Source organism: Somniosus microcephalus, chromosome 4 (genome assembly GCF_052327205.1).
Source record: "Somniosus microcephalus isolate GS21.2 chromosome 4, FLI_Smic_1.0, whole genome shotgun sequence".
Lineage (NCBI taxonomy): Eukaryota > Metazoa > Chordata > Chondrichthyes > Squaliformes > Somniosidae > Somniosus > Somniosus microcephalus.
In genome coordinates this window covers 345193426-345215089 of record NC_140990.1, presented here as the reverse complement: position 1 = coordinate 345215089, position 21664 = coordinate 345193426, and the positions used below count along the sequence as shown (strand labels likewise).

At 47.0% G+C, this 21664-nt stretch overlaps 1 protein-coding gene across 5 annotated transcripts in view; it reads left to right on the top strand.

Moving 5' to 3' along the window:
- Nucleotides 1-21664, top strand: part of LOC147120739 (DNA repair protein Ku80-like) — a 197389-nt gene that overhangs the window by 40482 nt on the left and 135243 nt on the right. For all 5 annotated transcript variants that reach the window (XR_015078230.1, XM_085986974.1, XM_085986973.1 and 2 more), the window contains 7 exons: nucleotides 300-479; nucleotides 786-900; nucleotides 6911-7049; nucleotides 14564-14676; nucleotides 15015-15077; nucleotides 16297-16434; nucleotides 16749-16839. Coding sequence is in view for 4 of the 5 variants with exons in the window: in XM_085986974.1 (XP_085843100.1) it covers nucleotides 300-479; nucleotides 786-900; nucleotides 6911-7049; nucleotides 14564-14676; nucleotides 15015-15077; nucleotides 16297-16434; nucleotides 16749-16839 (839 nt within the window). In the remaining variant the exon portion in view is untranslated. The remainder of the gene's footprint in view (nucleotides 1-299; nucleotides 480-785; nucleotides 901-6910; nucleotides 7050-14563; nucleotides 14677-15014; nucleotides 15078-16296; nucleotides 16435-16748; nucleotides 16840-21664) is intronic.

Below are 21664 nucleotides of genomic sequence, written 5' to 3'. Positions count from 1 at the left end.
TGTTAATCACTGCTTGTGGTAAACTACTGTTATACCTGCCTGTGTGGGTGTTTGTATTCCACTGTGTACATGTCTGTACATGCCTCGGCTGACTCCTCCCACGAGTCCAGGTATAAAGGTGACTGCTCCACAGTCCCTCTGTATTCTGGACTGGTCGACCACTCGAGGCACACCTTCATTCTCTTGTTAATAAAAGCCTGTTAGTTACTCGCTTAACCTCAGTCTTTTGAGTAATTGATAGCGCATCACTGCTCTACACTATAAAATCTGTCCTAACTCCACTGTCACTTTGCCCACAGTCTGCCCTTTGCACTGGATGCTACCAGCAGCGGAGATGGTGGAGATGCTGCAGAAAGACGTTGGAACATTTCACCAGGGAAAGGGCTGACTGCACAACAGAAAGAAGGAGTAAGAATGGTCAGCAGAGTGATGCTGTCCTTGGATGAAGAGGGTGGACTAGATGAAGTCTTCACTTTCAGGTGAGAAAAGTTCAGAGGGGGACTGAGCAAAGTGACTGATGAGAGGCTGGAGGTGAGGGAGAGATCGACCATCAGATAAGAAACTTGTTCTTCGATTCAGTCCAAGAGTGTGAGAGGGATTAGATTAGCAGAGCCTCTCCATCGCAGTATCCAAGTCTTGGAGAGCTGACAGTTATCGAGTGGAAGAAAATCAAATGATGATGTGTTTGAAATCCAACTCACCCAATCTACCTCTGTGAATTTATCGTATAATTTGTTTTGATTTTAAATAAATTAGCATATTTTCTTGTTCTTTCCCTGTACCAGAGAAAGCATGGAGCGATTGTCCATATTTAAAAAAATTGAAAGGAAGCCCATGACGTGGCCGTGTCAGCTCACCATCGGTTCCAGAATCACCATCAACATCGTGGGCTACAAGGCAGTGAGTTGTAGATCTTATACTGAAGTGGCGGGAGTAGGAAGAACAACACAGTGCAGTGAATGGGGGGGGGGGGGGGAAGCAGTGTTTGGGGGGGAAGCAGTGTTTGGGGGGGGAGCAGTGTTTGGGGGGGGAGCAGTGTTTGGGGGGGGGAGCAGTGTTTGGGGGGGGGAGCAGTGTTTGGGGGGGGGAGCAGTGTTTGGGGGGGGAGCAGTGTTTGGGGGGGGAGCAGTGTTTGGGGGGGGAGCAGTGTTTGGGGGGGGAGCAGTGTTTGGGGGGGGAGCAGTGTTTGGGGGGGGAGCAGTGTTTGGGGGGGGAGCAGTGTTTTGGGGGGGAGCAGTGTTTTGGGGGGGAGCAGTGTTTGGGGGGGGAGCAGTGTTTGGGGGGGGAGCAGTGTTTGGGGGGGAGCAGTGTTTGGGGGGGAGCAGTGTTTGGGGGGGGGAGCAGTGTTTGGGGGGGAGCAGTGTTTAGGGGGGGGAGCAGTGTTTGGGGGGGGAGCAGTGTTTGGGGGGGGGAGCAGTGTTTGGGGGGGGGGAGCAGTGTTTGGGGGGGAGCAGTGTTTGGGGGGGAGCAGTGTTTAGGGGGGGAGCAGTGTTTAGGGGGGGGAGCAGTGTTTAGGGGGGGAGCAGTGTTTGGGGGGGGAGCAGTGTTTGGGGGGGGCAGTGTTTGGGGGGGGAGCAGTGTTTGGGGGGGGAGCAGTGTTTGGGGGGGGAGCAGTGTTTCGGGGGGGAGCAGTGTTGGGGGGGAGCAGTGTTTGGGGGGGAGCAGTGTTTGGGGGGGAGCAGTGTTTAGGGGGGGGAGCAGTGTTTGGGGGGGGAGCAGTGTTTGGGGGGGGCAGTGTTTGGGGGGGGAGCAGTGTTTGGGGGGGGCAGTGTTTGCGTGGGGGAGCAGTGTTTCGGGGGGAGCAGTGTTTGGGGGGGCAGTGTTTGGGGGGGGAGCAGTGTTTGGGGGGGAGCAGTGTTTGGGGGGGGAGCAGTGTTTGGGGGGGGCAGTGTTTGGGGGGGGAGCAGTGTTTGGGGGGGGGAGCAGTGTTTGGGGGGGGAGCAGTGTTTGGGGGGGAGCAGTGTTTGGGGGGGCAGTGTTTGGGGGGGGGAGCAGTGTTTGGGGGGGGAGCAGTGTTTGGGGGGAGCAGTGTTTGCGGGGGAGCAGTGTTTGGGGGGGAGCAGTGTTTGGGGGGGAGCAGTGTTTGGGGGGGGAGCAGTGTTTGGGGGGGGCAGTGTTTGGGGGGGGGGAGCAGTGTTTGGGGGGGAGCAGTGTTTGCGGGGGGCAGTGTTTGGGGGGAGCAGTGTTTGGGGGGGAGCAGTGTTTGGTGGGGGAGCAGTGTTTGGGGGGGAGCAGTGTTTGGGGGGGCAGCAGTGTTTGGGGGGGGAGCAGTGTTTGGGGGCGGAGCAGTGTTTGGGGGGGAGCAGTGTTTGGGGGGGAGCAGTGTTTGTGGGGGGAGCAGTGTTTGGGGGGGTAGCAGTGTTTGGGGGGGAGCAGTGTTTGGGGGGGGGAGCAGTGTTTGGGGGGGGAGCAGTGTTTGGGGGGGGAGCAGTGTTTGGGGGGGGAGCAGTGTTTGGGGGGGAGCAGTGTTTGGGGGGGGCAGTGTTTGGGGGGGGTGCAGTGTTTGGGGGGGGCAGTGTTTGGGGGGGGCAGTGTTTGGGGGGGGAGCAGTGTTTGGGGGGGAGCAGTGTTTGCGGGGGGAGCAGTGTTTGCGGGGGGGAGCAGTGTTTGGGGGGGGAGCAGTGTTTGGGGGGGAGCAGTGTTTGTGGGGGGGAGCAGTGTTTGTGGGGGGAGCAGTGTTTGGGGGGGAGCAGTGTTTGTGGGGGGAGCAGTGTTTGCGGGGGGGGAGCAGTGTTTGGGGGGGAGCAGTGTTTGCGGGGGGATCAGTGTTGGGGAGGGAGCAGTGTTTGGGCGGGGGGGGGCAGCAGTGCAATTCATATCTGATGCGACGTGTTGAATTATTGTTTTTTGTCTCGCGAGCCTATGTCATTGGTAGGATTCCTACTGTTTTAAGCAATAGTATAAAAGGATGCAATGAGGCCATGTAACCAGTGAATACTGCAGATGCGAATCAGTTACGTTGTCATTTAGCAAGACAATGTCTTCCCATCAGCATTAATGCTGTGACAGACCTCCAGTGACAGACCATTAACCGTCAGCTCAGGGGCTGTTTGAATATTGGAATATTCGATTCATGGGGCACTGGCACCAGTACTGGGGAAAGAGGGAGCTGGTCCATTCGGACATGCTCCACTTAAACCGGGCTGGGACCAGCGTCCTTGCGAATCGAATAACTAGGGCTGTAGGTGGGGCTTTAAACTTAAAACGTGGGGTGGGGGGAGGGGGTCATGCGAGGGGAAATTTAGAAATCTAAAGAGAAAGGTCACGGCAATAGAGAAGTGTAGCGATTTGGGTAAAAATCAGCAGTGTGTGACAGGAAAGGACAGAGTTTAATGGTAGCGGTGCAGCGGAAAATAAGGTCAAAGCAGGGAATAACGGCTCTTTATCTGATTGCACGAAGCGTTCGTAACAAGATAGACAAACTGTTGGCACAAATGGAGATAAATGGGTTTGATCTAATAGCCATTGCAGAGACATGGTTGCAAGGTGACCAAGGTTGGGAACTAAGTGTTCCAGAATACTTGATGTTTCGAAAAGACGGGCAGAATGGAAAAGGAGGGGGAGTAGCCCTGATAATAAAGGATGACATAAGGACAGTAGCGAGAAAGGATCTCGGCTCAGAAGATCAGGAAGTAGAATCCGTATGGGTGGAGAAAAGGAATAACAAGGGGCAGAAAACACTGGTGGGAGTGGTATTTCGGCCCCCTAACAGTAGCTATACCGTTGGACAGAATATTAATCAAGAAATAGTAAGAGCTTATAACAAAGGTAATGCAATAATCGTGGGGTACTTTAATCTTCATATAGACTGGGCAAATCAAATTGGCAAAGGTAGTCTGGAGGACGAGTTCATGGAATGCATTCAGGACTGTTTCCTGGAACAATACGCCATTGTGTAATGAGACCGGGTTAATTAGAAATCTCATGTTAAAGGATGGTCTGGGGCAGAGTGATCATAATATGATAGAATTTCACCTTAAGTTTGAGAGTGACTTGCCTAAGTCCGAAACTTGAGTCATAAACTTAAATAAAGCCAATTACATAAGTGTGAGGGGCGAGTTGGCTCAGGTAGATTGAAAAAATAGATTAAAAGTTATGGCGGTAGATAAGCAATGGCTAGCATTTAAAGAAATATTTCATAATTCTCAACAAAAATACATTCCATTAAGAAACAAAAACTCCTCGGGGAAAAGTGATCCATCCGTGGCTAACTGAAGAAGTTAAGGATAGCATTGGATTGAAAGAAGAAGCTTATAATGTTGCGAAGAATAATAGTAAGCCTGAAGATTGGGAGAGTTTCAGAAACCAGCAAAGGATGGCCAAACAATTGATGAAAAGGGAAAAAATAGAATATGAGAGAAAACGAGCAAGAAATTTAACAACAGATTGTCAGAGCTTCTACAACTATGTAAAAAGGAAGAGAGTAGCAAAAGTAAACGTTGGTCCCTTAGAGGCTGAGACAGGACAAATTATTATGGGTAATAAGGAAATGGCAGAAACATTAAACAAATATTTTGTATCTGTCTTCACAGTAGAAGACACAAAAAGCATAACAAAAATGGTGGGGAACCAAGGGTCTAATGAGGGTGAGGAACTTAACGTAATTAATATAAGTAGAGAAAAAGTACTAGAGAAACTAATGGGACTAAAAGCCGACAATTCACCTGGACTTGATGGCCAACATCCTAGGGTTCTAAAAGAGGTGGCTGCAGAAATAGTGGATGCATTAGTTTTGATCTTCTAAAATTCCCTAGATTCTAGAACGGTCTCAGCTGATTGGAAGGTCACAAATGTAATACCGCTATTCAAGAAAGGAGGGAGAGAGGAAACCTGGAACTACAGACCAGTTAGCCTGGCATCAGTAGTATGGAAAATACTGGGATCCATTGTTAAGGAAGTGTTATCAGGGCACTTAGAAAATCATAACATGATTTGGCTGAGTCAGCATGGTTTTATGAAAGGGAAATCGTGTTTGACAAATTTATTTGAGTTTTTTAAGCATGTAACTAGCAGGGTAGATAAAGGGGAACCAGTGGATATAGTATATTTGGATTTCCAAAAGGCATTCGATAAGATGCCACATTAAAGGTTAGTGCACAAGATGAGGGCTCATGGGGTTGGGGGTAATATAGCAGCATGGATAGAGGATTGGTTAACGGACAGAAAACAGAGTAGGGATAAACAGATCTTTTTCAGGTTGTCAGGCTGTAACTAGTGGGGTGCCGTAAGGATCAGTGCTGGGACCTCAGCTATTTACAATCTATATTAATGACGTAGATGAAGGGACCTAGTAATGATCCAAGTTTGCTGATGATACAAAGCTAGGTGGGACAGTAAGCTGTGAGGAGAACACAACGTGTTTGCAAAGGGATATAGATAGACTAAGTGAGTGGGCAGTAAGGTGGCAGATGGAGTATAATGTAGGGAAATGTGAGGTTATTCACTTTGGTAAGAAGAATAGAAAAACAGAATATTTTTTAAATGGTGCGAAACTTTTAAATGTTGGTGTTCAGAAAGATTTGGGTGTCCTCGTGCAAGAAACACAGAAAGCTAGCATGCAGGTACAGCAAGCAATAAGGAAGGCAAATGGCATGTTGGCCTTTATTGCAAGGGGGTTGGAGTATAAGAGTAAGGAAGTCTTGCTACAATTGTACAGGGCCTTGGTCAGACCACACCTGGAGTACTGGGCACAGTTTTAGTCTCCTTATCTAAGGAAGGATATACTTGCCTTGGAGGCGGTGCAACAAAGTTTCACTCGATTGATTCTTGGGATGAGAGGGCTGTCCTATGAGGAGAGATTGAGTAGAATGGGCCGATACTCTCTGGAGTTTAGAAGAATGAGAGGTGATCTCATTGAAACATACAACATTCTGAGGGGGATTGACAGGGTAAATGCTGAGAGGTTGTTTCCCCCGGCTGGAGTGTTTAGAACCAGGGGTCACAGTCTCAGGATAAGGGGTCGGTCATTTAAGACTGAGATGAGGAGGAATTTCTTCACTCAGAGGGTTGTGAATCTTTGGAATTCTCTGCCCTAGAGGGCTGTGGATGCTGAGTCTTTGAGTATATTCAAGACTGAGATCGATAGATTTTTGGACTCATGGGGAATCAAGAGATATGGAGATCAGGCAGGAAAGTGGAGTTGAGGTAGATGATCAGCAGGCTCGAGGGGCCATATGACCTACTCCTGCTTCTCTTTCTTATGTTTTTATGTTCTTAACCAGGTACAGGAAACTCTTTGGTATCCGGCACTGACGTGTTGCCGGTTGATCAAAAATTCTGGATGACGGAGAGGGTTATCTACCGAGGCTATTTTTAACAAAGAAAAATAAAAAAATCAAGAAATGTGCAGTATACAGTAATTGGGTACTCCCCTACAGAATGTTGTGTTATATGGATGGTGGAAGATGCTTGATTAAGTACAGTACTGCCAGTTGAGGGTAATGCAATGCAATGACTACCAGCAGTGTGGGAGATGCACAGTAACCCTGTAAAATGGCGGATCAGAAGAGACTACCGGCAGCGCGGGAGAGTCCGACTCCTGTTACAGGGGTATTGAGGTGTTCCAACTTCTGACAGCGCCAAGAAGCCGAGTAGTGGCTGTTTGGAGAACTACCCCCACTGACTAACTCGGCCACCGCGGGAGACTCGGACTCGGCAACATTGCCAGTTATTGAGGTGTTGTTTTCGGAGTGAGAATTTTGCTGGTTAATAGAGAATTCCGGATATTTAGGTGCCGTTTAAACGAGAGTTTCCTGTAGTTGGGAGAGTGAGGTGAAAGTACCATTTCTTTCAGTGGATAACGACAAGTCCTAAACCATTTTGTACTCGTCCCCAGCAGACAAATTTCCCTTTTTAAAAAAAATATATAATTATCACAATGAAAACTTCAGAATTAAAACTCTTCAAACAGATGACTGAGGAGAAAGTCAAAAAGAGCTGGATGTCGGTTGATGCCAAGACTCTGCGGAAGGAGGATGTGAGGAGGGAGACTGTTTACTGCTTAAATGATGACGATGAGACTGAAGTTTCAAAGGATGAGACTATCCAAGGTACCGTCCTGTCCATGCCAACATTTCATGCTCATTAGTTCACACCCATATCCAGGTTTGTTTGTCCCTTTTCTGAACTGCACATTGGTAACCTGTTCCTAGGCATCCATCAATTTTGTGAAATGAGAGGACCCTGCAGGGCGAGGGTAACGACAGTGGCTCGGGAGAAAGCAGTTTGTGAGAGAGGTAGCTTGGGGCTGAGAATTGAGGGAGACTGCAACGTTTTAGCCTTGTCTCAGTGGTAGCACTCTCGCTCCTGAGTTAGAAGATCTTAGTTTCAAGTCCCACTCCAGAGACTTGAGCACATAATCCAAGCTGACTCTTTAGTGTAGTCCTGAAGGATGAAATATCTGTCCCCTCAGGTGGACATAAAAGATCCCATGACATTATTCAAAGAAGAGCAGGTGACCTGGCCAATATTTATCACTCAACCAACATTACTTAAAACAGGGCCCCAAACACCCCTTCCAGGTGAAACAGCGATTTACTTGTACTTCTTCCAATCTAGTATACTGTATTCGCTGCTCACGATGCGGTCTCCTCTACATTGGGGAGACCAAACGCAGATTGGGCGACCGCTTTGCGGAACACCTCTGTTCAGCCCGTAAGGGTGACCCTGAGCTTCCGGTCGCCTGTCTCTTTAATTCACCGCTTCACTCCCACTCTGACCTCTCTGTCCTCGGCCTATTACATTGTTCCAATGAAGCTCAACGTAAGCTCGAGGAACAGCACCTCATCTTCCGATTAGGCACGTTACAGCCTGCCGGGCTCAACACCGAGTTCAACAATTTCAGATCATAATCTCTGCCCCCATTTTTCATGCAGTATGATTTTGCCATTCCCATTTGCAACATTTTCACAGTATATTCTTTGAATTCCTTCCTCCCCTCATAAACCCCCTCCCCCTCTCTGTCTCTGCACCTGCTTAATATCTGTTACATCTCCAGCTTTTTCCAGTCCTGATGAAGGGTCCCAGACCTGAAACGTTAACTCGGTTTCTCTCTCCACAGATGCTGCCTGGCCTGCTGAGTATTTCCAGCGTTTTCTGTTGTTATTTCATTATTACTTAAAACAGATTCTCTGATTATTATCTCATTGCTGTTTGTTGAAGCTTGCTGTGTACAAAGTGGCTGCCACATTTTCTTAATTACAACAGTGACTGCACTTCAGATGTCTTTCATTGGCTGCAAAGTGCTTTGGGCTGTTCTGAGGTTGTGAAAGGTGCTATAGAAATGCAAGTTCTTTCTTTCTTTATGCATTGGAGAGTAGCCTGGGTTTGAGCGATGTGGAGAGCAACCCGGGCAAGGGTTGTGGGAGAACAGCCTGGGGACGAGTAGTGAAGGAGGAGCAGCTGAGACATGTTTGCCTCATCAGTGATACCAACCATTGCAGTGGTGGACCAATACTCGTTTTTAGTGTTTGTTGTGTGTGGGGTATTTGCCCAAAAGAAAATCAGCAAGTGAATATCGACTTCTGCTGGTGTGTTTTCTAGAGCGAGGGCCCATTGCGGGGGGAGCGCGGGCCCATTGCGGGGAGTGCGCGGGCCCATTGCGGGGGGAGCGCGGGCCCATTGCGGGGGGTGCGCGGCCCATTGCGGGGGGAGCGCGGGCCCATTGCGGGGGGAGCGCGGGCCCGTTGCGGGGGGTGCGCGGGCCCGTTGCGGGGGGTGTGCGGGCCCCTTGCGGGGAGAGCGCGGGCCCATTGCAGGGAGAGCGCGGGCCCATTGCGGGGGGCGCGCGGGCCCGTCGCGGGGGGGGGAGCGCGGGCCCGTCGCGGGGGGTGCGCGGGCCCGTGCCAGGAGGGTGCAGGGAGTATTATAATTCTCAGCTCAGTATCTTGGGCCTTTAGAGATCCAAAAACTTATTACGAACAGCCAGTTTAATACATTTCTCTTACTCCCTCTCTGTGACAATCCATACAATTCTGCATTACATAATTATACAAAAGTTAAAATACAACTCCATACATGGAGAATTTAATTGATTTATCCCTCATTAATAACTTTAGTTTTCCTTTTTTAACGAGCTCTTTATTCCATAGACCGATACAACTCCCTTACTTTGTGATCTTATTAATAGTTTCACTCGTTATATATGTGTTATTCTACAAAGTGAAATTTTTAATAGCCCATCTCCTACAGTAACGCCAATTAAGGAGGATGATGTATACTCCGATGTTTTCCTTGCAGAACTAACTGTTTTTGTACACTTATCATTGGCAGTCTTTAAACCTCTTATTACTTCATCCTGAAACTGACCATTGTTGCCGGGTCAGACCTGGCTTAATACACAATTACACAAACCAGGGTTGTAGTCCCTCGAATTTAGACAGTTAAGGGGTGATTTGATCAAGATATTAAGGGGAACAGATCGGGTAGATAGAGAGAAACTATTTCCGCTGGTTGGGGAGTCTAGAACTAGGGGGCATAGTTTAAAAATTAGAGCCAGACCTTTCAGGAGTGAAATTAGGAAACACTTCTACACACAAAGGGTGGTAGAAGTTTGGAACTCTCTTCCGCAAACGGCAATTGATGCTAGATCAACTGTTAATTTTAAATCGGAAATTGATAGATTTTTGTTAACCACAGGTAGAGTTTTTTGAGGATGTAACTAGCAGGGTAGATAAAGGGAAACCAGTGGATGTAGCAAATTTGGATTTCCAAAAGGCATTCAATAAGGTGCCACAAAAGAATATTACACAAGATTAGGGCTCATGGGGTTGGAGGTAATATAGTAGCATGGCTAGAGGATTGGTTAACGGACAGAGAACAGAGAGTAGGGATAAACAGATCTTTTTCAGGTTGGCAGGCTGTAACTAGTGGGGTGACGCAAGGATCAATGTTGGGGCCTCAGCTATTTACAATCTATATTAATGACCTAGATGAAGGGACCGAGTGTAATGTATCCAAGTTTGCTGATGATACAAAGCTAGGTGGGACAGTAAGCTGTGGGGAGAACACAGAGTCTGCAAAGGGATATAGATAGACTGAGTGAGTGGGCAGTAAGGTGGCAGATGGAGTATAATGTAGGGAAATGTGAGGTTATTCACTTTGGTAGGAAGAATAGAAAAACAGAATATTTTTTAAATGGTGAGAAACTTTCAAATGTTGGTGTTCAGAGAGATTTGGGTGTCCTCGTGCAAGAAACACAGAGAGCTAGCATGCGGGTACAGCAAGCAATAAGGAAGGCAAATGGCTGTTGGCCTTTATTGTAAGGGAGTTGGAGTATAGGAGTAAGGAAGTCTTGCTCCAATTGTACAGGGCCTTGGTGAGATCACACCTGGAGTACTGTGCACAGTTCTGGTCTCCTTATCCAAGGAAGGATATACTTGCCTTGGTGGCGGTTCAGCGAAGGTTCACTAGAGTGATTCCTGGGATGAGAGGGCTGTCCTATGATGAGAGATTGTGTAGAATGGGCCGATACTCTCTGGAGTTTAGAAGAATGAGCAGTGATCTCATTGAAACATACAACATTCTGAAGGGGATTGACAGGGTAGATGCTGAGAGGTTGTTTCCCCTGGCTGGAGTGTCTAGAACTAGGGGGCATAGTCTCAGGATAAAGGGTAGGCAGCATTTGACCAAGTGTGGCATCAAGGAGCCCCAGTAAAATTGAAGTCAATGGGGATCAGGGGGAAAAAACTCTCCACTGGCTGGAGTCATACCTAGCACAAAGGAAGATGGTTGTGGTTGTTACATAGAAACATAGAAGATAGGAGCAGGAGTAGGCCATTCGGCCCCTCGAGCCTGTTCCGCCATTTAATGAGATCATGGCTGATCATCCAAACTCAGTAACCTGTCCCTGCTTTCTCCCCATATCCCTTGATCCCTTTAGCCTTAAGAAATATATCTAACTCCTTCTTGAATATATTTAATAAGTTGGCCTCAACTGCCTTCCGTGGTAGAGTATTCCACAGGTTCACCACTCTCTGGGTGAAGAAATTCCTCCTCCTCTCAGTCCTAAATGGCTTACCCCTTATCCTTAGACTGTGACCCCTGGTTCTGGATGCCCCCGCCGTCGGGAACATCCTTCCTGCATCTAGTCTGTCTAGTCCATTCAGAATTTTATAAGTTTCAATGAGATCCCCTCTCATTCTTCTAAACTCTAGCGAATATAAGCCTAATCGAGCCAATCTCGCTTCATACGTCATTCCTGCCATCCCAGGTATCAGTCTGGTGAATCTTCGCTGCACTCCCTCCATGGCAAGAACATCCTCCCTCAGATAAGGCAACTAAAACTGCTCACAATACTCAAGGTGTGGTCTCACTAAGGTCCTGTACAACTGCAGCAATCCTTGCTCCTGTACTCGAATCCTCTCGCTATGAAGGCCAACATACCATTTGCCTTCTTAACCGTCTGCTGCACCTGCATGCTTACCTTCAGCGACTGGTGCACAAGGACACCCAGGTCTCGTTGCACTTCCCCTTTTCCCAATCTATTGCCATTCAGATAATAATCTGTCTTCCTGTTTTTGCCACCAAAGTGGATAACCTCACATTTATCCACATATGGCAGATGCAGTATAATCACCCAACCTGTCCAAATCATACTGGAGTTTCTTGGCATCCTTCTCACAGCACACACGCCCACCCAGCTTTGTGTCGTCTGCAAACTTGGAGATATTCCATCTAGTTCCCTCGTCTAGATCATTAATATATATTGTGAATAGCTGGGGTCCTAGCACCAATCCCTGCGGTACCCCACTAGTCACTGCCTGCCACTCGGAAAAAGACCCGTTTATTCCAACTCTTAGCTTCCTGTCTGCCAACCAGTTCTCTATCCAAGACAGTACCTTACCCCCAATCCCATGTGCTTTAACTTTACACGCCAATCTCTTATGCGGGACCTTCTCGAAAGCCTTTTGAAAGTCCAAATACACCACATCCACTGGTTCTCCCTTATCTATTCTACCAGTTACATCCTCAAAAAATTCCAGTAGATTGGTCAAGCATGATTTACCTTTTGTAAATCCATGTTGACTTTGTCCAATCCTGTCACAGTTTTCCAAGTGCTCTGCTATTACATCTTTTATAATGGACTCTAGCATTTTCCCCACTACCGATGTTAGGCTTACCGGTCTGTAATTCCCCGTTTTCTCTCTACCACCTTTTTTAAATAGTGGGGTTACTTTAGCTACCCTCCAATCATGGGAACTATTCCAGAGTCTATAGAATTTTGGAAGATGACCAGCAATGCATCTACTGTTTCTAGGGCCACTTCCTTAAGTACCCTAGGATGTAGATTATCAGGCCCTGGGGATTTATCGACCTTCAATCCCATCAATTTCCCTAACACCATTTCCCTACAAATGCTGATTTCATTCAATTCCTCCCTCTCATTAGACCGTATTGTTGGACGTCAATCATCTCAGCCCCAGGACATCACTGCAGGAGTTCCTCAGGGCAGTGTCCTAGGCCCAACCATCTTCAGCTACTTCATCAATGACCTTCCCTCCATTCTAAGGTCAGAAGTGGGGATGTTCACTGATGACTGCACAGTGTTCAATTCCATTCGCAACTCCTCAGATAATGAAGCAGTCCCTGCCCGCATGCTGCAAGACCTGGACGACATTCAGGCTTGGGCTGATAAGTGGCAAGTAGCATTTGCGCCACAGAAGTGCCAGGCAATGACTATCTCCAACAAGAGAGCGTCTAACCATCGCCCCTTGACATTCAACGGCATTACCATCGCCAAATCTCCCAACATCAACATCCTGGGGGTCACAAGAGCAGGTCAGAGGCTGGGTATTCTGCAGCGAGTGTCTCGCCTCCTGACTCCCCAAAGCCTTTCCACCATCTACAAGGCACAAGTCAGGAGTGTGATGGAATATTCTCCACTTGCCTGGATGAGTGCAGCCCCAACAACACTCAAGAAGCTCGACACCATCCAGGACAAAGCAGCCTGCTTGATTGGCACCCCATCCACCACCTTAAACATTCACTCCCTCCACCACTGACGTACCGTGGCTGCAGTGTGTACCATCTACAAGATGCACTGCAGCAACTCGCCAAGGCTTCTTCAGCAGCACCTCCCAAACCCGCGACCCCTTCCACCTAGAAGGACAAGGGTAGCAGACGCATGGGAACAAGTTCCCCTCCAAGTCACACACCATCCTGACTTAGAAATATATTGCCGATCCTTCATCGTCGCTGGGTCAAAATCCTGGAACTCCCTCCCGAACATCACTGTGGGAGTACCTTCACCACACAAACTGCAGCGGTTCAAGAAGGCGGCTCACCACCACCTTCTCCAGGGCAACTAGGAATGGGCAATAAATGCCGGCCTTGCCAGCGACGCCCACATCCCACAAATGAATTAAAAAAAATATGTGGTAATTTCATCCTGAAAGAATTTTTAAATTTTCACTACTGCAGATGTTAAGCTAACTGATGCATTTTGGTAGAAAGAATGTGGAGCGGCAATATAAACTAAACTTCATTTTAAAGGGAGTGCAGGAACAGAGAGACCTTGGGGGTGTATGTGCATACATCTTTGAAGGTGGCAGGACAAGTTGAGAAGGCTGTTTGGTGGTGGGGGGGAAAGCATAAGGGATCCTTGGATCTATAAATAGAGGCATAGAGTACAAAAGCACGGAAGTTATGTTAAACGTTTCTAAATCGCTGGTTAGGCCTCTAGAGTATTATGGCCAATTCTTGGCACCACACTTTAGGAAGGATGTCAAGTCCTTGGAGAGGGTGCAGAGATTTTTACCAGAATAGCACCATGGATAAGAGACTTCAATTTTGTGGAGAGACTGGAGTAGTTGGGGTTGTTCGCCTTCGAGCAGAGAACTTAAGGGGAGATTTAATGGAGATGTTCAAAATCATGAGGGGTTTTGATAGAGTAAATAAGGAGAAACTGTTTCCAGTGGCAGAAGGGTCAGAAACTTGAGGACACAGATGTAATTGTCAAAAGAACCAGAGGGGAGATGAGAATTTTTTTCCATGCAGTGAGTTGTGATCTGGTGGGGTGGGGGGAGGGTTGGGAGTGGGGGGGGGGGCCGGGAGTGGGGTTTGTGGTGGGAGGCAGGTTTGGAAGGGAGCGATATCGAATCATACAGCTCAGGTGGATACACACATGGAACTATTTGAAAGAGCAGGGTAGTTCTCCCGATGTCCTGGCTAATATTTATTCCTCAGCCAACGGACGATCTGGTCATTCATCACATTGCAGATTGTGGAAGCTTGCTGTGCACAATTTGGCTGCCGCGTTTAAAACATTACAACAGTGACTACATTTCAAATGTACTTCATTTGCTGTAAAATGTTTTGGGACATCTTGAGGTCGTGAAAAGCGATGTAGAAATGCAAGTTCTTTCTCTAGAAGTAAAATAAATCAGCATGTAAAACCCATCAACAATTAATGAAAATTAACCAGTGTTTTATACACAGTAACATTAGCCAGTCCATGTACTACCTCCCACCCTGCCCCTCACCACCACCACTATCCATTGTAGGCCTCAGGAAACTAATTGGTGAGATGTTTTGGTGAGAGTTCATCTATTCTTTAATTTTTCAGGATTCCGCTATGGCAGTGATATTATCCCATTCTCGCAAGTGGATCAGGAGCAGATGAAGTACAAAACCGATGGAAAATGTTTCAGTGTCCTCGGATTTACCAAGTCTGCGCAAGTAAGTGACAGTAAAAAAGTGTGTGTAGTATGTTCCTCACAGTCACCATAGCCGATGTTCTGCACATTTCACATTAGCTAGTGCTCCTACATGGTAACATTGCCCAGCGTCTGCACGTGGTGACTTTGCCGACCATTGTGTACATTGTGATATTGCCCAGTATTCTTTGTACAGTGTTAGCTGGCCTCTGCACACTGAAGCTGTCACTATAGAGATCAGTTGTCTGATATGTGATGCGTTTTGTAATTTCATCTCACTGTTTCTCCTTAATGTGTATTTATCGATTTTCTATGTTTTCTGCGTAGATATTGATGTTCTATGTTTTCTGTGGATTACAGATTTTGCGGCATTATTATGTTGGACGGCAGATGCTGAAGGTGTTTGCTGCAAAAGATGATGAGGTGAGGGCCATGTTTGCCAGTCTCATTTTAACCAGCAGTTGAATTTAAATCTGTTTTCCCAGGTGCCATCCTTCCTGTTTCTTCCAATGTTTCCATTTGGGTGTGATTGATACTCCACCGAAAGTTTATTGCCGCAGTGTGAGGGAACATTAAGATGTCGTAATGTTGATGGGGCTTGGGACGGATAATGTGAAACTCTCATTTTAAAAATTGCTGAGCTCTGGGGAAATCTGTGTTGAGGCTGAGTAAACCTGGGAGTCTCTCAGCCACCTCCTAGCAACTGAGTCAGGGAGCATTGGCAGATGCCTTGGTTGCTGTCAATCAGTAGATGGTGCATAATGGGGACAATAGGGCCCAGAATAATGCACAAACATTGGGGATGGAAGGATGGCATGGGGTGTGGTGAAAGAGATATCAGAGTGGTGGTTGAGATGCCAAGGATTTCCGTGGCTGACGTTTGTCCTTTTTCTCACTGATGCTCGTGTCTGCTGAGTTTCAGTAGTTTGCACTGATTGGAAGTTGGGGAAGGTGCTATCATTCTAGCAATGGCTAAGTTTGGCCCCAGTGGTAGCGAGCTGGTTAAAGGACTCGTGAGTCATACGGCACAGAAGGAGGCCATTCGGCCCATTGAGTCCGTGCCGGCTCTCTGTAGAGCAATCCAGTCAGTCCCATTCCCCCGCTCTATCCCCGTAGCCCTGCAAGTTTATTTCCCTCAAGTGCCTATCCAGTCTCCCCTTGAAAACATGGAGTGTCTCCGCTTCCACCACTTCCGTCGGCTGCGAGTTCCAGGTCATCACCACTGGCTGTGTAAAAAAGTTTTTCCTCACATCCCCCCTGTATCTCTTGCCCAAAACCTTAAACCTGTGTCCCCTAGTCCTTGTACCATTAACTAGTGCGAACAGCCTTTCCCCGTCTAGCCTATCCAAACCCGTCATAATCTTGTACACCTCTATCAAATCACCCCGCAACCTCCTTTGCTCTAATGAAAACAAATCCAGCTTCTCCAACCTGTCCTTGTAGCTAAGATAAAGGAATGTGTTGCGAGTTAGTCTGTGCTATTAACTTGGCCCAGTCCAAGTTGAGGTTAGAGATCAGAACAATTCTTTTCATATAACTAATTCAAAGGGTTCCTTGCTACCCGAAATGTGTGTTTCAATAGTTGTAGAATTCCTTTGTGTTGATAGTTCGACTGCAGTCCTGTTCTTGTCTGTCTTCCCAGCATGCTGCTGTGGCCCTGTCTGCACTGATCCACTCATTGGAAGAGCTGGATATGGTAGCGATAGTTCGTTATGTTTATGACCGGAGATCAAACCCGCAAGTCGGAGTGGCCTTCCCTGTGATTAAAGACAAATATGAGGTAATGAGATGGGACTGAATATCCGATGTGTGGACAATATTACTGACTCCTGAACTTTGGCATAAATGGTAAAGGGGAAAGAGATGAATTTAGGCTGGAAATGGAGACTTTTTTAAAAGCATGAACAGAAATGTTGTAAATACACCAAGGCCATCAGCATCTGTAAAGTGAAAAGATGTGTTCCTGAATCCGAGCTCGCTGCGTAGCTCTGGCATTTGCAGATTTTTCTTTTTAATGGTGTCGTAGAATCATTTTTGAGGCTCTCTCAATTTAGAAAACTCAAACTAATTTGTGCTGTTTTACTCTCCTGTCAGTGTTTGGCCTACATCCAACTCCCATTCATGGAGGATCTCCGACAGTTTACCTTCACTTCTCTGAAGAACAGTAAGAAAGGAGCAGCTTCAGGTGGGTGTGAACAGGTGGCTTCAGATTTGGGGCTTTTCATGGACTTGGAAGTGGGTACAGAAATAAAACACTCCAAGTTTATAAATGATATCAAACTTCAAACAGTGGAGAACAGGCTGATCAAATGCAGATGGCCCTGGGGAGCTGGGCGATCATGTGGGAGATGTCATTTAGTGTGGACTAATGCAAACTCATGATATTGGGCAAAAATGCTGATGAGCAGTGCCAAAATGAGCTACGTGATATTCTATAGGACATGGCACAGGGGAGATTTGCAGGTACTGGGAGACGAGAAGATAAGAATTAGGAGCAGGCCAAACGACCCCTCGAGCCTGCTCCGCCATTCAATAAGATCACGGCTGACCTTCGACCTCAATTCCACTTTCCCGCCCGATCCCCATATCCCTTGATTCTCCCAGAGTCCAAATATCTCTCGATCTCAGCCTTGATTAGACTCAACGACCGAGCTTCCACATCCCTCTGGGGTAGAGAATTCCAAAGATTCACAGCCCTCCGGGTGAAGAAATTCCTCATCATCTCAGTCTTAAATGGTCTACCCCTTATCCTGAGACTATGCCCCCTAGTTTTAGACTCCCCAGCCAGGAGAAACAACCTCTCTGCATTTACCCTGTCAATCTCCCTCAAAATCTTGTGTTTCAATGAGATCACCTCTCATTCTTCTAAACTCCAGAGAGTATCGGCCCAGTCTACTCAATCTCTCCTCATAGGACAACCCTCTCGGCCCAGGAATCAATCTAGTGAACCTTCATTGCACCTCTCTCAGGCAAGTATATCCTTCCTCGGATAAGGACACCAAAACCGTGCCCAGTACTCCAGGTGTGGTCTCACCAAAGCCCTGTGCAATTGTAGCAAGACTTCCTTACTCTTATACTCCAACCCCCTTGCAATAAAGGCCAACATGCCATTTGCCTTCCTTATTGCTTGCTGTACCTGCAGGCTTCTCGCCATTTAAAAAATATTCTGTTTTTCTATTCTTCCTACCAAAGTGAATCACCTCACACATCCTGACATTAGACTCCATCTGCCATCTTATTGCCCACTCCCTTAACCTGTCTATATCCCTTTGCATGCTGTTTGTGCCCTCCTCACAGCTTACTTTCCCACCTAGCTTTGTATCATCAGCAAACTTTGCACTCAGTCCCTTCATCTAAGTCATTAATATAGATTGTAAATAGCTTAGGACTAAGCACTGATCCTTGCGGCACCCCACTAGTTACAGCCTGCCAACCTGAAAATGACCCATTTATCCCTACTCTCTGTTTTATGTCCGTTAACCAATCCTCTATCCATGCTAATATATTTCCCCCACCCCATGAACCCACTATTTAAGAAAGGAGGGAGAGAGAAAGCGGGGAACTGGAGACCAGTTAGCCTGACATCAGTACTAGGGAAAATGCTAGAATCTATTATTAAGGACGTGGTAACAAGGCACTTAGAAAATAATAGGCCAGAAATTAGGTTCGGGTGCTTGCCGCGCATGCAAGCCCCCAATGTGCACTCAACTGGCACGCCGACATCTGAAGCCTGGGCCTGCTTGGAATTCCTGTCACTGGCCCAGTTCAGATGTCGGCGCGATGTGCTTGCCTGATCCAGCGGTGTAGTTAGTGCGATGTGCCGGCTGGGATCAGGTGAGCACCGTGCAGCCAATCAGGGGAGGGAAAACTTCATTCATGAGTTTGAGAGTAAGAACTGTCAAACTCATGAAAAGTACGGGCGCCCAAAAGACTAGTTTAACTTTAAATAAAATTTAAAAAAACATCCCAATAATTAAATAAACTATAAATAACTTTAAAAAGCTATTTTAAACAATTAATAAAATTTTTGAAAAAAATAATTTTTAAGAAATCGGGTCTAAAAATAAACTTACCTTACTGTAAAGTCCTTAAAAACAATGAAGCTGTGGAAAAAATGTAATAATTTTAAATAATAGACCACTTACCTTCAAGAATCCACTCCTTACGCCTCCTTTTTACATGTGTAAAAAGTTCAGGCCCTTGCACACGAGCAAACCTGTCAAAAAGAAGGAAGTTCAACGCGTGCGCGCAGAGTCCTGCGCGCACGCGTTGGACCTCTGAAACCCTTGGAGGAAATGCCGGTTTCCCACGCATGCTGAAATCCAGCACTTCCAACAGGCCCACGCGTGAGTACCCCGTCCGTACTCGCGTTGGGACCGGAATTACTGGCCCAATAATAGAATTGGGCCGAGTCAACACTGATTTATGAAAGGGAAATCGTGTTTGACAAATTTGTTGGAGTTTTTTGAGGTTGTAACTAGCAGAATAGTTAAGGGGGAACCAGTGGATATGGTGTATTTGGATTTTCAGAAGGCATTCGCTAAGGTGACACACAAGAGGTTATTAAACAAAATGAGGGCTCATGGGATTGGGGGTAATATACTAGCATGGATTGAGGTGCTTTCACTAAAATCTATACATAAATCTTGTGTTCAAGTGTTCTAGTTTTCTGTCATTCCTGTCTTTGAATTGAATGAACTTTTGCCAATTTGATTTGCCCAATCTATATGAAGATTAAAGTCCCCCACGATTATTGTATTACCTTTGTTACAAGCTCCTATTATTTATTGGTCAATAGAAACATAGAAGATAGGAGCAGGAGTAGGCCATTGGGCCCCTCGAGCCTGCTCCGCCATTCAATGCGATCATGGCTGATCATCCAAATTCAGTACCCAGTCCCTGCCTTCTCCCCATACCCCTTGATCCCTTTAGCCTTAAGAAATATATCCAACTCCTTCTTGAATATATTTAATGAATTGGCCTCAACTGCCTTCTTTGGTAGAGAATTCCACAGGTTCACCACTCTCTGGGTGAAGAAATTCCTCCTCATTTCTGTCCTAAATGGCCTATCCCTTATCCTTAGACTGTGACCCCTGGTTCTGGACTCCCCGACCATCGGGAACATCCTTCCTGCATCTAGTCTGTCCAGTCCTGTCAGAATTTTATAAGTTTCAATGAGATCCCCTCTCATTCTTCTAAACTCCAGCAAGTACAAGCCCAATCGACCCAATCTCTCCTCGGATAAGGCGACCAAAACTACACACAATACTCAAGATGTGGTCTCACCAAGGCCCTGTACAACTGCAGCAAGACATCCTTGTTCCTGTACTCAAACCCTCTCGCTACGAAGGCCAACATACCATTTGCCTTCCTAACCGCCTGCTGCACCTGCATGCTTACCTTCAGCGACTGGTGCACAAGGACGCCCAGGTCTCTTTGCACTTCCCCTTCTCCCAATCTATTGCCATTCAGATAATAATCTGCCCTCCTGTTTTTGCCACCAAAGTGGATAACCTCACATTTATCCACGTTATATTGTATCTGCCATGCTTCTGCCCAATCACCCAACCTGTCCAAATCATCCTGTAGTTTCTCGGCATCCTCCTCACAGTACACACGCCCACCCAGCTTTGTGTCGTCTGCAAATTTGGAGATATTACATCTAGTTCCCTTGTCTAGATCATCATTAATATATATTGTGAATAGCTGGGGTCCAAGGACCGATCCCTGCGGTACCCCACTAGTCACTGCCTCCAACTCTTTGCTTTCTGTCTGCCAACCAGTTCTCTATCCAAGTCAATACCTTGTCCCCAATTCCATGTGCCTTAACTTTACACGCTAACCTCTTATGCGGGACCTTATCTGTAGTGTATGTGCCTTTAAGAGCCCCAGGTGTGCTGTGGTGCCGGTGATTGCCACTCGGGCTATATAAGCCTGTGTATTGTGTATATCCGTTAGAAACCGCCCCCCCACCCGCCCCCCCCCCCCCCAGACTTTGCTTAGTAAATACCTATGAACCAACTCCTGTCTTCAGTGTCTTTATCAACACACGGACACTACAGTGGCGACGAAATGGAAACGGACTTATCTGCAATTCGGCAGCACCTCAAGGACATCGATTCCTCGGGCGTCCTGAAGACTCAAGGAAGTGAGAGAAGCTGTGGTTTCACCAGCTGGCCAAGCTGGTGGCAGGTACTGCGCTAATCCTTCCTGGGCGTCAGGCTGGGGCTCCAGCGGCTGGCTCTACAGCTGAGACAGGCAGCGAAATCGGAGGCAAGCAATAACGGACTGGGAGGGTGCACTCGAGAGACGGCCGGCGCGGCAAGCAGGTCAGCGTTCAGACCTGGAGAGAAACTCCGGCGGAAACGAGTCTCCAACAGTAAATAAAAAAAATAAAACAAACGGAAACCGCAGTAAACAGCGCTATCATCGGCAGCAGCGGCGGGAAAGCGCGGGAAGCGCCATATCTTTTCTACAGAAAAGAAAGAAAAGCGCGGGAAGCGCCATATCTTTTCTAAGATGCCTAATTCTGGCAATATTGATGTTTTTGATAACGAGATAGAGGATTGGACCACATATGTGGAAAGAGTGGAGGTATATTGCACCGCAAATGGAATAGAAGATGAAAAAAAAGCTTCAGTGCTTCTGGATCTAATGGGCGCAAAGACATACAAGCTGTTACGAAACTTAATCACTCCAGCCGAACCGATGGACAAGAATTTTGAGGAGATTGTTGATACCCTACACTGCCAATTCGAGGCAGGACTGGCAGATTCTCTGCGAGACAAATTCATCTGCGATACCCTAAGTGTAGAAACACAAAAAAAGGTATCTTCTGAGAAAAAATTAACACTGGACAAGGCTTTCAGTGCAATAGGAGCTGCAGAGATACAGCAAAGGCCACAGGACTTCGGCACCCATGAAATGACACGGGGTTTCGAGAGATGTTATCGCTGCGGCAGATCCACCCATGAGCAGAGGGACTGCTGGTTCAAGGAAAAAGCATGCAG